This window comes from Dromaius novaehollandiae, chromosome W (assembly GCF_036370855.1).
Source record: "Dromaius novaehollandiae isolate bDroNov1 chromosome W, bDroNov1.hap1, whole genome shotgun sequence".
Classification (NCBI taxonomy): domain Eukaryota; kingdom Metazoa; phylum Chordata; class Aves; order Casuariiformes; family Dromaiidae; genus Dromaius; species Dromaius novaehollandiae.
The window spans coordinates 7,697,503-7,710,325 of NC_088130.1; the positions used below are offsets into that span (position 1 = coordinate 7,697,503).

Here is a 12,823-nt window from a genome sequence, read left to right on the forward strand (position 1 = left end):
GCTGTGCCTATTTCCCTCAAACTGTAAAACTATTCTATTATACAAATGCAGTCCTTAGCAAAGAAAAAAAAAATTCAGCCAGACAGGTGAAGTCTAGGACAGTTGTGAGCAATTGAGAAAGGTTGTTGCAATGGAAGTTCTAGCTATTGCAAACATTCCAGTTTTAGATTTATTTTCTATTGAGCACAGGATAAGAAGAAAACACAAAGGTCTGAAGTCTGGAGTTTATATTAGAACTTAGAGTTTTCAATACAACATAACTACAAACCAATATACACAAAAAGTAGTTTATTAACAGCACTGTACTCTGCTGCCAAGTACTTATATAGCCAGATATTCACTGACTATAACACTAAGCAATACTTCACATCCAAGGAATAGCCAAGAACTCTGTGACCAGAAGACTCCTCCTTCAGAAAATGTTGTTTGGTATCACACTGAGGTTGCAAGCAATAAAAACTCATCAGAATCAATAAAGCAAATAGATTCAGGGTTGTATTACATCTCAAGCTCACTCTCAAGCAACTAGGCTCTGTTCTGATGGAGGGTTGTGTCCCCCTCCTCCCCCCAAACTTTTAGTTCAACAGGATTTACATTAAAGAAAAGACGAGAATCTGAAGAAAAATCTGTTATTTTTCAGTAATACCTGGATTCCCTGAGCCTCCACAGACTGCTGGTTAGGTTGCTGATCAGATCTCCAAGAATTTCCTTCACATGCTTATCAACCTAGTATTAAAAACAATAATCTTAAAACAAGCATGGACCAGGCATCCCTGTCCTGCACTCTGAGAAAAAGGTCCTTTTGGACAATACAGCATGTTTTCTGAGGTACTAGCCAAAGCAGATGAACTAAATCTTATCAGAGCTGACCCTGCACAAGCTTATTCTGACTCTGCTTTAGAAAAGGAGTTTTCTCTCCCCTGCTTTACAGCTCAGGACTGTGAGAGAGACCTGTGGAAAAAAGAGAAAGGTCCTTCAGGCCTTTGTCAACAGGAAGATTTAGAAACAGCAGCACACATGTATTTCAGAAGAGAAGCAGCTGCTCTTGGGGGGAGGGGTGAGAGTCAATGACTTCACAGTAAGATTGGAGTTGCTAGGGCAAAAAACTCAGTAATCCAATTCTAGGCCTTTCAGAACCTTGAGGAAGGGAAAGTCCTGAGAATCTCTTATCGTCTGAAATGGGGGGGGGGGGGGGGGATTGTCCTCAAACTGGCAGCAGGACCTCTTCCCATGAGCTTCTTTCTTCTTTTATGAAGAACTGAGGAATTTTGTTTAGATGCCACTACTCTGGAAACAGAGTCTTCAGCTATAACAATTCCTGAGGAGCTTCTCATAACCAATGTGGAAAGTGCAGAAAATCCCTGCTTTCAGGTAAATCGTAGACTTGAACATTGGCTTCACAAATGAGTTCTGGAAGATCCTTCCACACATAAAGGGCAGCAGAAATGCCCCTGAACATCCTTCGTCACATCCATGGATTCCAGCATCTCTTGTTTTATAGAACAATGCTTCTTCCTTTTTCTTGCAGCTGCCTCCTTTCACCAGATACTCCCTCCCCAAGAGAATCTCTACAAGATGCTCCTGGCTGGCAGCAAGCCCACAACTTTGCACTCTAGCAGTCCCTGGTGCTCACTCACCATAGATTTGTCAGTGACCAAGGCGTTCCAAATGCTGGTCATTGCCTGTCGAATGCCCAGGTTGGGGTCAAACCGGTAACAGTAGAGCCGGGGGAGAAGCTGGGGCAAAAATGGAGCCAGCTGCTCTCCAGCTTTGGTAGCTATCACACTGAAACCAAAAGCTGCTCCCTGAAATGAGGAAATAGGAATGTTTGTTGAAACAATCTGCTCATTCACTCAGGGATCATTCCTGGGCCTATCACAGTCAGTGGCAAAGCTGATAAAGGCTTGGAACAAAGCCCCAGACTGCTGATTTGCCACAGTTTAGATACCAAGACAAAAGAGATTTAAAGGGTTACAGTGATACCAGAATTAGCCTTGGTCAGTGTGCCACAATAAAGTTAAACACACAGTCACCCAATGGACAATACATTACTAAGACACTTCCCTCCCTCCATCCTTCATTTCAAGATGTCCCATTTGATCCCCTGTGCAAAAGTGTTGGGGGGGGTGGGATTCAAATTATGCAAATTTGAGTAGGTTTTTCCAAAAACAGTTTTTTTTTTTTTCCTGAAGGACTGGTGAGAGAGAGCCATTGCTTCCTCATAACCTCTGCTGCATTTAGAAGAACTGGACACTTAAGGAATAACTCAAAGATTGAAAAATTATAAATAAAACAACCCTATCTTAACTGCATACTTTGGAAGTTCTGGGGATTACAGTTTTGTGTGTGTCTATATTTACTTCAAAACTCAAATGTTCATTCATATCCTTGCCTACTCTGACAGGGCCCAACTGTCCATTCTTACACAGCAGAACAGATACCTACCCATGAAGTCTCATGGGTTTCAACAGGACGAGTACAAAGAGCTCAGTCACCAACTGGCCTCTAGTGACTTTGTCCACATGGCTTGACTAGCAGCATCAAAACTGCCATTAAAAATCCCACTTCAGAGATTCAGAGGACTAGATGCAGTGTCTGAGTCACAGTTTAGAGAAGCAAGTCTAATAAAGACAAAGTCTGTCTTCACCTCCCAATGAGGACAGGTGCTTTGAGGATTGAGAGTCTGTACAAACAATAAGGAACAGGGAGACAGAATCTAGCATCCAGGGAAGAAGCACCCTCCTGTTAAGAAACACTAGAGCCCACCCTACAGTTGCTGAGCGGATTCCCTTTACTCCTCCCAGATGGTGAATTTCCACAAGGGTAGGAGAGAGCTACCTGTGCACCTGTGACTCTAGGAGTCTCAGTGCAGAAAGAGGGAAGCGCTGAAGGAAACGATGATTTGTCAGACTTTGGAAGAAAGCTAATGTTGGGACTTGTTTTCTGTACTAAGTAGCATTTCCAGTGAATCAAAACCTCAAGAAGGGAGCATACATGCTCCAGTACAGAGGACACAGCCTACCTGGAGCACAAAAAGAGCACTGCCCACTCCCAGGGACAAAACTAGTTCTTCCATCCTTAAGTAAATCCAGTGAAAAATACAGTCCCTGAGTTAAAGTTCACAAAGTACACATAAATCTTAAAATATCCATGATGCTACTTTATCTGCAGGAAGTGAATACAACAGGCTTTGATAAAGGTTCCAGCAGTTTTAAAATATCAGAGTTCGAGCTTTTGATAAGAAAAAAAGTTATTATTTTGTCAATAGTGGTTAGGCAGGTGTTACTGGGAACTGGGCTCCTGAATACTTTCTCTACCCTCTTATGTGCCAAAGCTCAGTTTCTCTCACGCTTGAAAGTTCAGATCTTTTTGTAAATATTAACCCAATGCCTGGTCACACCAGAACCTGGCCTCTAAACACTCCCAGAGTTAACACTAAGTGATCAGAGATAATTCAGAGTGGAACATGAAGGACGATTTGAACAGTGAATGTGATATCAATGTTTTGTTGTAAGAATTTCAAGAAATCTTAAATTCTCTCCTCAGGCTGGTGGAATCTCATTAGAACTAACAAAAATATCAACACAAAAAAGCCCTCATGTGCAGTTAACCATGGGGAAATAAAGGCCAGAGTTAGAGAAAAACAGTTACTGTTTTTTCCAGAGTTCACAGAGGGAATGGAAGTGTTATGAAAGCAGCAAGTTACCTTCCGTGAGTTCCAAATGGCATGGTGGTTGGCTAGATTCATGAATTTATACACCAGGTCTGGCTGGCTGAGGTCACTAGCCAGCGAACAAAGTTCCTTGTAAGTAGAGAAACCTTGACTTGGGAAGGCAGAAGGAAAATTAGTGTCACTATTTTTGGCTACAGAAATACCATAATACCTAATTCTATAGTCAAATCATAGCCTAAAGCAGACAGAGAGAAGTGTGTACCCTATCTGTACTATTACTACTACTACTACCACTAAAAAATTAAGGTAACTTAGAGAACAGGACTGAAAAACTCAGGAAACATTTACGAGAAAGGGAATACTGGTTCAGCACTGATTGTGCCTGCTGTCATGGAGACTGTCAGTGAACTTACCCATCTGGGGTTTTGCTCAGGCCTCCCTGAAACACCATAGTTTCTCCAGTCACCTCACGTTTAGCTCTTGAGGTAAAAGAGGTACAGTATTAGCTTTGCCAAACCCTGTCCTTGAATGGATTGGACACTATAGAACAACTGCATTTGTTTTGTTCTGTTAAAAAAATAACTGCTCGTTCTTTAGGTTCCAATCCTGCAAAAATCATACAGATATGCTGCAAGGAATCTCATTAACCCTTATCATGTGGAATGTTAAACACAAGCTCCATAAAGTTAGAGTTTTGCTGTGCAATGCAAAGTGAAGTGTCAAAACACTGAATGCTGGCTTTTTATTTCAGTTCAGACACAAGGCAAACCATAGAGAGCAAATACATATAAACAGAGCACATGCCCACAACAAAAGGAAGAAATTAAATTTCCATTCATCTCTTCCTCTTCACCACCACTGGAAATTTCCCTCAAGTTCCCCACACACCTAGCCTAAATTTTTGTCACTCACAGGCTGTTAGAGGGTTTCCAGCACTCATGCAACATAATTGCTTCCTCCTAACCAGGAGGGATATAAGACCAGCTTCATTTGCACTAGAATCTGTTTTGTACCATTTAACATCTTCATTAATGACCTGGATGATGGGACTGAATGCACTCTCAGCAAGTTTGCAGACGATACAAAACTGGAAGGAGTGGCTGATACACCAGAGGGCTGTGCTGCCATTCAGAAGGGCCTTGACAGGCTGGAGAAATGGGCAGAGTGGAACCTCATGCAGTTCAACAGAGGGAAGTGCCAAGTCCTGCACCTGGGGAGGAATAACCCCATGCACCAGTACAGGCTGGGGAAAGACCAGCTGGAGAGCAGCTTTGCAGAGAAGGACCTGGGAGTTCTGGTGGACAACAAGTTGAACATGAGCCAGCAATGAGCCCTTGCGGCAAAGGCGGCCAACGGCATCCAGGGCTGCATCAGGAAGACTGTTGTCAGCAGGTTGAAGGAGGTGATTCTTCCCCTCTAATCAGCACTGGTGAGGCCACATCTGGAGTACTGTATCCAGTTCTGGGCTCCCCAGTACATGAAGGACATGGACATACTGGAGTGAGTCCAGTGAAGGGCCACAAAGATGACTAAGGGACTGGAGCATCTCTCATACGAGGAGAGGCTGAAAGCTGGGATTGTGTAGCCTGGAGAAGAGAAGGCTCGGGGGGGGATCTTATCAATGTGTATAAATATCTGATGAGAGGGTGTAAAGAAGACGGAGCCAGACTCTTCTCTGTGGTGCCCAGTGACAGGACAAGAGGCAATGGGCACAAACTGAAACACAGGAAGTTCCGTCTGAACATGAGGAAAAACATTTTCATTGTGAGGGTGGTTGAACACTGAAACAGGTTGCCCAGAGAGGCTTTTGAGTCTCCATCCTTGGAGATATTCAAAACCCGACTGGACAAGGTTCTGAGCAACCTGCTCTAGTTGACCCTGCTTGAGCAGGGGGTTTGGACCAGACAGTCTTCAGAGGTCCCTTTTAACCTCAACTATTCTGTGATTCTGTGAAAATAGACAAGTCACCATTAGCACTTCCTCAGCAAAAGGTGCGTTTCAGCCACAAGGTGAGTCTCCAGTTCTGCAACATCTAAACTGTTCAGAGCTGCAACAATAGGTCATTGTCCTTTGCAATCCCACAATGCAGCAAGCAGGGAGTCCAACCAAACCCAAAACAATTTAACTGCTTCAATCAGGACTGAATCTGAATCATTATTTGGAAGCTTTGTTGAATTTAAAATGGAATAAAATTGAAACACCTTCAGTGGCAACAAACCCTAAACTTAACTGAGAATTGTTCTGGTTCAGCGCTCTGGGAATAGGTGCATATTGGCTTCCCCCACCGCAGAACAGATCTCTCAGAAGAGACACATGTTTCAAAGGGCTCTCACACTGTGTCCTGAGCTCACCGTACCTTTTCCCAGTCATAAGAGTATCAATGAGCATGGTGACTAGCTCTTGCTGATCCTGTTCGTTTCCTAGTTCATACACCAGCCCAAGACCTTTTGAAGCAATGTCTTGACTAAGCTCTGCAATAGATTTCACAAAATAAAATTAAAGAAGAGCATGTAAGTAGTAATAAACATTCCAACGAGATCCAACTAAAACCATGATCTAGGAAACAGGAGCTCTATGCTGCAGTTCACAGTCCTCCATTTTAGAACAGATCTAGTCTGGCAAGACACAGACTTTGGATTCTAAAGCAGTAGCTTGTTTTGAAGGCCCAGATCCCCACCAGATGAGGCGACATCTTTGTGTAAATTCTCCTTGCTGGTTTTAAAATAGGAGTGAGCACTTCAAGAGCTGTAAACGTTTTGTTGACACCAAAGTTGCTGGCCCTTGAACTAAAAGCCCAGGAAAATCAACAGGAAGACTCTCTTCTCTGACTTTAATGAGCTTTGATTAGGTCGTTGGATGCCACTCCTTCCACAGTTAGACCCACATGCTGAACCCTTTGTTTAAACTGTGCTCAGAATTTCTGCTCATGCAGAACTCAGCGATATGTGCCCTGCTGCCCAAAGTGGAGCAGAAGCAAGACACTGACATTGTTAAAGTCTGCAGGGAGAAATGCAGGAAAAGATTTGTGCTGGGGGCTGTTCAGCGGAGAGAAGTTTTGCATCCTGTTTCTACATGCAACAGTATGAAAGAAATCATTCCTTTTAGCGCAGAAATGAATATTTCTGCAGTCTTTTTTTTTTTTTTTTTTACTGCTGACTGACAGAGAAGCTGCAAGTGACTTTGTGCCTTTCAAAGATTCCCTCCATTCTGTTAAGAACCTACTAAAAGACAAAACTCAAACTCAAAAAATATGATAGTACTTACCATCACTATCTGACAGAAATGAAACAAATGCACCTTGAATATCCTTGAGGTGAGACTGAAAGATAAGTAAAAGGTCATTATTTTTATTTCAGGTTTTGCTTCCCTTATCTGGTCTCTAGGCCATCTAACAGATAAAAAGAAGCTATTTTATCAACAGAGTTGCCTATCTGGGCAACAGGTGACAAGAACTGCCCTCCTTCCAGAGAGGTAAGCAGTAGCCTGATTGAAGTTTTCCACACCATTTATAAACCGCATACTGCCATGTGCTAAACAAGGAAGGTAAAGGAATTGAGGGGCCAAGGATCTAAATAATTTAGTTGCCTCCCTCAAGGTCCATTGTTTAGACAAGGCTAATACATGGCAAGGTTTTCAAGGCAATGGTTAAAATTTGCAAAGCACCTATTCTCCCAAAGCTCTATCAATTACCTACAGAGCATGGCCAAAAAGTGATTACCTGGCCCCATCACTGCCTATAGCACCACTGTTGTGGGAGAAGACATTCTGTTCAGGAATGCTCTATTAAGTCCCTGAATAGAACCTTTCACATCTCATCACAGACAAGCCCCCTAGATACAAGTTTTTCACCAAAGCATGCCAAAAAAACTAAATGCATGCAGCATATCATAACTTCCACCAGGGAGCAGAGTTGGGCTCATTTACTTCACAGATTTTAATCTCAGAAATTCCATCCAATTCTCCCCTTTTTCCCCTCCTCTTAATATTTTGCAAAACAAACAAACAGAAAAAAAAATTATAGTGACACCAACCTCTTCTACCCAAAGGAAGACATTCTGACACTTTATCCTGTAACAGCTATTTATATTAAGCTAATACTGATTTCAGTGCAAGTCAGATGTTTACAAAGGCAGCAAACTGGGCAGTCAGCAAGTATCTTCTCCTAGTAACGTGAGACAAGCAGCATCTCACAGAGACCTTAGCAAGGACTGTAGAGGCACCAGGGAAAAGAGGCAATAGAAGTGAGGGGAAAGGAAGGGACAGGAAGGAATTGAGGAGTGAAAATAGGGAAGAGAGGCTGGTGGTAGGCAAGAGGCATGCTCCTTACCTTAACTTCTTCATGTGTGCTCAGCTTCTTCACCATTGACAGAAGCCAGATGCAGGCTGCTTGCCTGATGCATGGGTTGGGGCTGACAATGTGTTTGTTCAAAATGAGGTCTAGAACCCAGGGGACCACGTCATTCACTTTCGCATCTATTTGGAATGGGAAAAAGGTGGTGGTGGGGACTTTAAGGCTGAACATGCTCATTTCAATATAATGCGCAGAAGCAATGGAAAACCTAATCAGCACCTGAATACTCAGGCTACACCTTCACCTCTGCTTACTCAGGAAAAGTCTTTCCCAGGAGAAAAACCTTCCCAGTGACTCCAGCAAAGACACACTTCTAACCCTTTCTGAAAGTGTTCCAGAGCCTGTGATCCAGAAGAAGCACCACTTAGGACTGTGTAGGCTTTAGTGGACCACATTTCTTTTTTGTTAGGACTCAGAATTCCTAAAGCAAAGCCCGGGTTCAGCTTCTGCACAATTCTGTACATGCTTAATTTTGTGCATACCTGAGACCTGTGAGACTGCTCTCACAACATTAAGCAATCGTTTGCAGGACTGAAGCTGAAACTTGTACCCACCTTTTTTGGAGCTAGCATTATGTCATGCTCACATTTTCAATGGATCCAGAATCTCAGTCCTTAAACAAACTACAGAATCAGATAAGTGTGTAGATTCCCAAGTTGCACATGTGAATGTCATTTAATCATATCAATCCTAATTGTTGGAAAAAAGACATGGAATTCATTCTTATGATCCCATTTTCCAATGCAAGCTTCAAAATGTTATTCTGCAAGGTTTGTGTGTGTTACATATGAAACTAATACAGTTTGGGAAAGCATAATGAAAATCTTAAACAAATGCAATGAAAAGTAACAAAGAATTAATTACGTTTGATAAAGAAGCCACAGAAATGCTAAAGCTATGGAGCTCAGTTTTAGGACTGGGCTGTGGAATTTTGCCTTCCACACCCTAGCTTCCTCTATTAGGAAGGCCTACCTGCAGGAGAGGTATATTCCTCCTCTGTGACTGCCCATGCATCACGGGCAGCCACCGAGCTAGTTCCTATGGCAGCACTGGTAATGGCTTCACCAACGGTGAACTGGAGTTCTATTTGTTTGGCCTGAAAAAACACAATGTAACCTCACTGATTGACAATACTAATTAAATAAACCCTAAAACTTTTGGCCCTCACTCCATGGAACTGCAATCTCTTTTCCCCACCCCAATTCTCAGCACCAATTTGCAATGAGATCACACTTTTGCTGAGTTTCTCAAACTTGCCCAGGCAATTTGGCAGCTCGGTCCCACTGAAGCTGATGAAAACTGAGGCTGTGTTCAGCTCTCCAAAGTGACTGATGAGGGCTAAAATCTCCACATTTCATTTCTACAAGTATGCCTCCTACAAAGCCTGGCAAAAAGCCTCCTACAAAAGACTGGCAAATGCCAGTCTCTGCATAGGTTCAAATTAGTAAACAAGAGGAACTGAAGAGACAGGATTAACATAAAACAAAAAAAAATACATTTAAAACAAAACTGCCAGTCATTAATGATAAGTCTTATGGCTCTGTTGTAGTAAGTAGCAGTAAAAGATTCTCCTGCAATCCCACCCTGACGCTAACCATTTTTAAGAAATGCACAAATTTATTTTCCACATAAAAAGGACAAAGGAAAAATTTTGCTTTGTTTCTCTGTTCTCTTTCCACCATTCCTCTAGGCCCTCAGGAACAGAATGTGCAGAACTTTGCTGCTACTTGCCATTATTTATGATGACTCTCTAGCTCTAAGAACTGTTTTTCCCAACTGCTGAGTACCTTCTAGATTGCTTTCCTTAACTCTATGGAAGCAAAAGATGCTCGGGCCTTTGAAGAAGCAAGCCCTTAGCTTCCCACAATCTAAGATCTACCATTTTTTCAAGCAAATGTTTTATAAAGGAAGCTCTAGTGCCCTTGAAAAAGTTCCAGAACATAAACATGACACTCATAAGCATCATTTTGTAGATATTCACATAACATTCTTATCGTTGTTATTGCTTGTTTGATCACATTGGAGGACCCAAAGACAGACTGTTTGATATTTAATACCTGCTTCTGTAATGCTGAAGCCTACATAAATATGATCAAGTAAGAAAGGTAAAGCCAAGCCGCAAATGTGCAATGCCCCCCCAAAAAGAAAAAAAAAACCCTCTGTGCGTATTAGTTTAATTCTACTTTCTAGCTTGTTGCAGCATGTATAGCAGCTCTCCAGTACTATAACAAAGCACAGTGCATTTATAACAGTGGTACATTCAGATTAACAACAACAAATCTTCCTATTAAGAAACAAAACTTTTAATTTGAGTTATGTGAATTGATGCCTTTCTGATGAGAGGAAAAAAAAAAAGGTTTATTCTAAAAGTAGATAATTTAAATACTCCTGAAGGCCAACATACAGCCCCCTAAGGCTTCATTACTACAATCCCCTTTTAACTTTATACATACAGATAGTCCTCCTCAGTGGGAGGACATATCTATGTAAGAGGCTGGAGCGGAGACCTAAACTGGCAAGCTTTTAAAATTCTAAAATGTTTTATATACACAGTTTACAAGCCCAAAACCTGCCTCTGCTCTCTACTTTAAAGCCAGCTTTGAAAAAACCCAAATGACTTATTACAAAAAGACAGCTCAATGTCCCCTTGTAAACCTGGCCTCAGAGTATTAAAATATATTCTAGTGGAAATACTCACTGCAGTATAAGGAATAGCATGTTCTCAGTGTCTCACCTCCACAGAATCCATTAGTCCTTGCAACAGTAGTTTCTGGTGGGGGAAATCTCCATCTCCCACTGGAAAGTAACTTAATGTTTGTATTGCTTGTTCTTTCATCTTAAATATAAACAAACAAACAAACACACAATTTTCCCAGTAAGTCCAGAAGATGTGCTTTCAACTCACTCTTTCACATCTCCTTGATGAAGTTTCATCCAAGGTAGCAGAAGTTAGAGATGTAAGAGACTCATGAGATCAACCAGTGCACTTCCCTGTCAAGTCATGACTTTCCCCTACAGAAAAGTTCAAAATGAGTGCTCTGCTCCTTTTGAGAAGTATTCTCCAGGCTAAAGCATTCTGCTGTGAAAGAAGATGCTCCTGATTTTTTTTTAATTAAAATTATCACCTTTCATAAGTTTCATCCCATGAGCCCCTAGTTATGGAGATACAAAAGCACACACTATTATTATTTAGACAACATTAGATTTTTCTGAAAGCCCTTGGCCTAATTCTGCTCCCCTCCTCCCCCCCAGCCAATGACAAAACTCTGATTAGGTTCAGTAAGAACAACTTTAAAAACAAAGCTTGCCATAAAAAAAACCTTATGGGAATGAATGGGTTCCTTAGGTATGACTGGAGAAATAGTTACCAGAAGAAAAGACTAAAGAGTAGAAGAGTACTGAGTGTGTGCTGAAAGAACTTTAAGAATCATGTGTGAAAGCTTCCCAAGGACTGGCTAGCTGATAACCCACAAAGCCAAAGGGCTGGCTGTTCTCCAGAAGAGCCCCGATTGATCATCTGGTTGTTCTGCTGAATCCACAAAACAGGATAAATGGAGAAAGAAATAGGTATAATACAAGGATCCTGTAACTCAGATCATATCTAAAGGGTGTGGTAGTCACCGGTTTGAGTGAACAAAGGCTTCAAAACTGTATAAAACCCAGACAAAACCAAAAGCCTACAAAGGAACTCTTTGAACACCCAAAAGCAACTGATGTGCTAGTACAAACTCCATTTCTGAGCATATAATTGGGGTTGGCCTCCCAATTATCGCTTCAACTTGGTAACTATGAATGAGTGACTTATGCGTGGACTGTTTCTCACACACACACAGATCATACAAAATGGTGTTCTGAAACTCTTGGTCTTGGTCTATGCCTCCCTACAAGCTATCACAATATTTACATGTGTATAATAGGCTGAGTTTGGCAGGCGATAAACAAACTTGGGGATAGGGTATTCTAGAAAGAAGCAAGAGTCATAACAACATCACAAAACCTTGCCTTATTTGTTTCCTTGCTAGAAGGGATTCGGGCCAATAAACTTTCAACAAGTTGGAGCTTTGTAAATCCTGTGCCTTCACTGGGGATTGGCAAGGGGCTATTCCTGCCAATCTCCCCCAGAGCTGTGCAAGCAGCCACCACGAGGAGAGGAGAGGTGCTGTCCAAAAAAAACCCTACAGGAAAACACAAACAGAATGACTTCATTTTTGCCTTCATTACACATTACACACTTCATTACACATTAATAGTAAGCAGGCAGGCACTTAAATTTTACTCAAGCAAGAAGCTAAGTGTTTATCTCCTTTATAGCAGGAGGGAAGCATGTATCACGCTGACACAAAACCAAAACAAGAGTCACTGAGAAGAGACTAGGCAATGGCACACCCCTATTTAGGGGTCTACCTAATTGCAGTTGAGAATGGTTATGTTTGTACATCTGATTAGATGACATTTTGACAGACCTGAAATTCCGTCAGACATGTAAAATCAAGAACACAGTTTCTATAGGCAGACTATCTTAGAAATGTTCTCAGTCAGGTGTGACTGAAAAACAACTATCACATGTAGCAAAGTCTCAGGTGGGAAGTTACCTATCGTCTCTGTCGTTGACTTTACAAGCTGTTCTTGTTCCAGCACGACTGCAGTGTTTGGCTGTTCTATGTCACGTAGTTCCGTTGCTCTGATTTTCCTTTTGGCTAAGTACCTTCCTACTGTGAATCCCAAAGCCAACAAGGAGCTGTGTTGGACCTCCGGGCTCTACAGACAATACCAACAGCATAGGAAATCTCATTTTTAAA

The 12,823-nt window shown here is 41.8% G+C and overlaps 1 protein-coding gene across 13 annotated transcripts in view; it reads right to left on the reverse strand.

Moving 5' to 3' along the window:
- LOC135324128 (proteasome adapter and scaffold protein ECM29-like) overlaps window positions 1-12,823 on the reverse strand; it is a 78,608-nt gene that overhangs the window by 18,837 nt on the left and 46,948 nt on the right. For 12 of the 13 annotated variants that reach the window (XR_010385480.1, XM_064499692.1, XM_064499686.1 and 9 more), the window contains 11 exons: window positions 12,617-12,782; window positions 12,027-12,199; window positions 10,759-10,860; window positions 8,997-9,120; window positions 8,001-8,146; window positions 6,938-6,992; window positions 6,030-6,144; window positions 4,087-4,152; window positions 3,707-3,824; window positions 1,638-1,805; window positions 647-726 (listed from right to left, as the gene is read on the reverse strand). Coding sequence is in view for 12 of the 13 variants with exons in the window: in XM_064499692.1 (XP_064355762.1) it covers window positions 647-726; window positions 1,638-1,805; window positions 3,707-3,824; window positions 4,087-4,152; window positions 6,030-6,144; window positions 6,938-6,992; window positions 8,001-8,146; window positions 8,997-9,120; window positions 10,759-10,860; window positions 12,027-12,199; window positions 12,617-12,782 (1,313 nt within the window). In the remaining variant the exon portion in view is untranslated. The remainder of the gene's footprint in view (window positions 1-646; window positions 727-1,637; window positions 1,806-3,706; window positions 3,825-4,086; window positions 4,153-6,029; window positions 6,145-6,937; window positions 6,993-8,000; window positions 8,147-8,996; window positions 9,121-10,758; window positions 10,861-12,026; window positions 12,200-12,616; window positions 12,783-12,823) is intronic. The other variant, XM_064499689.1, reaches the window with a different exon arrangement.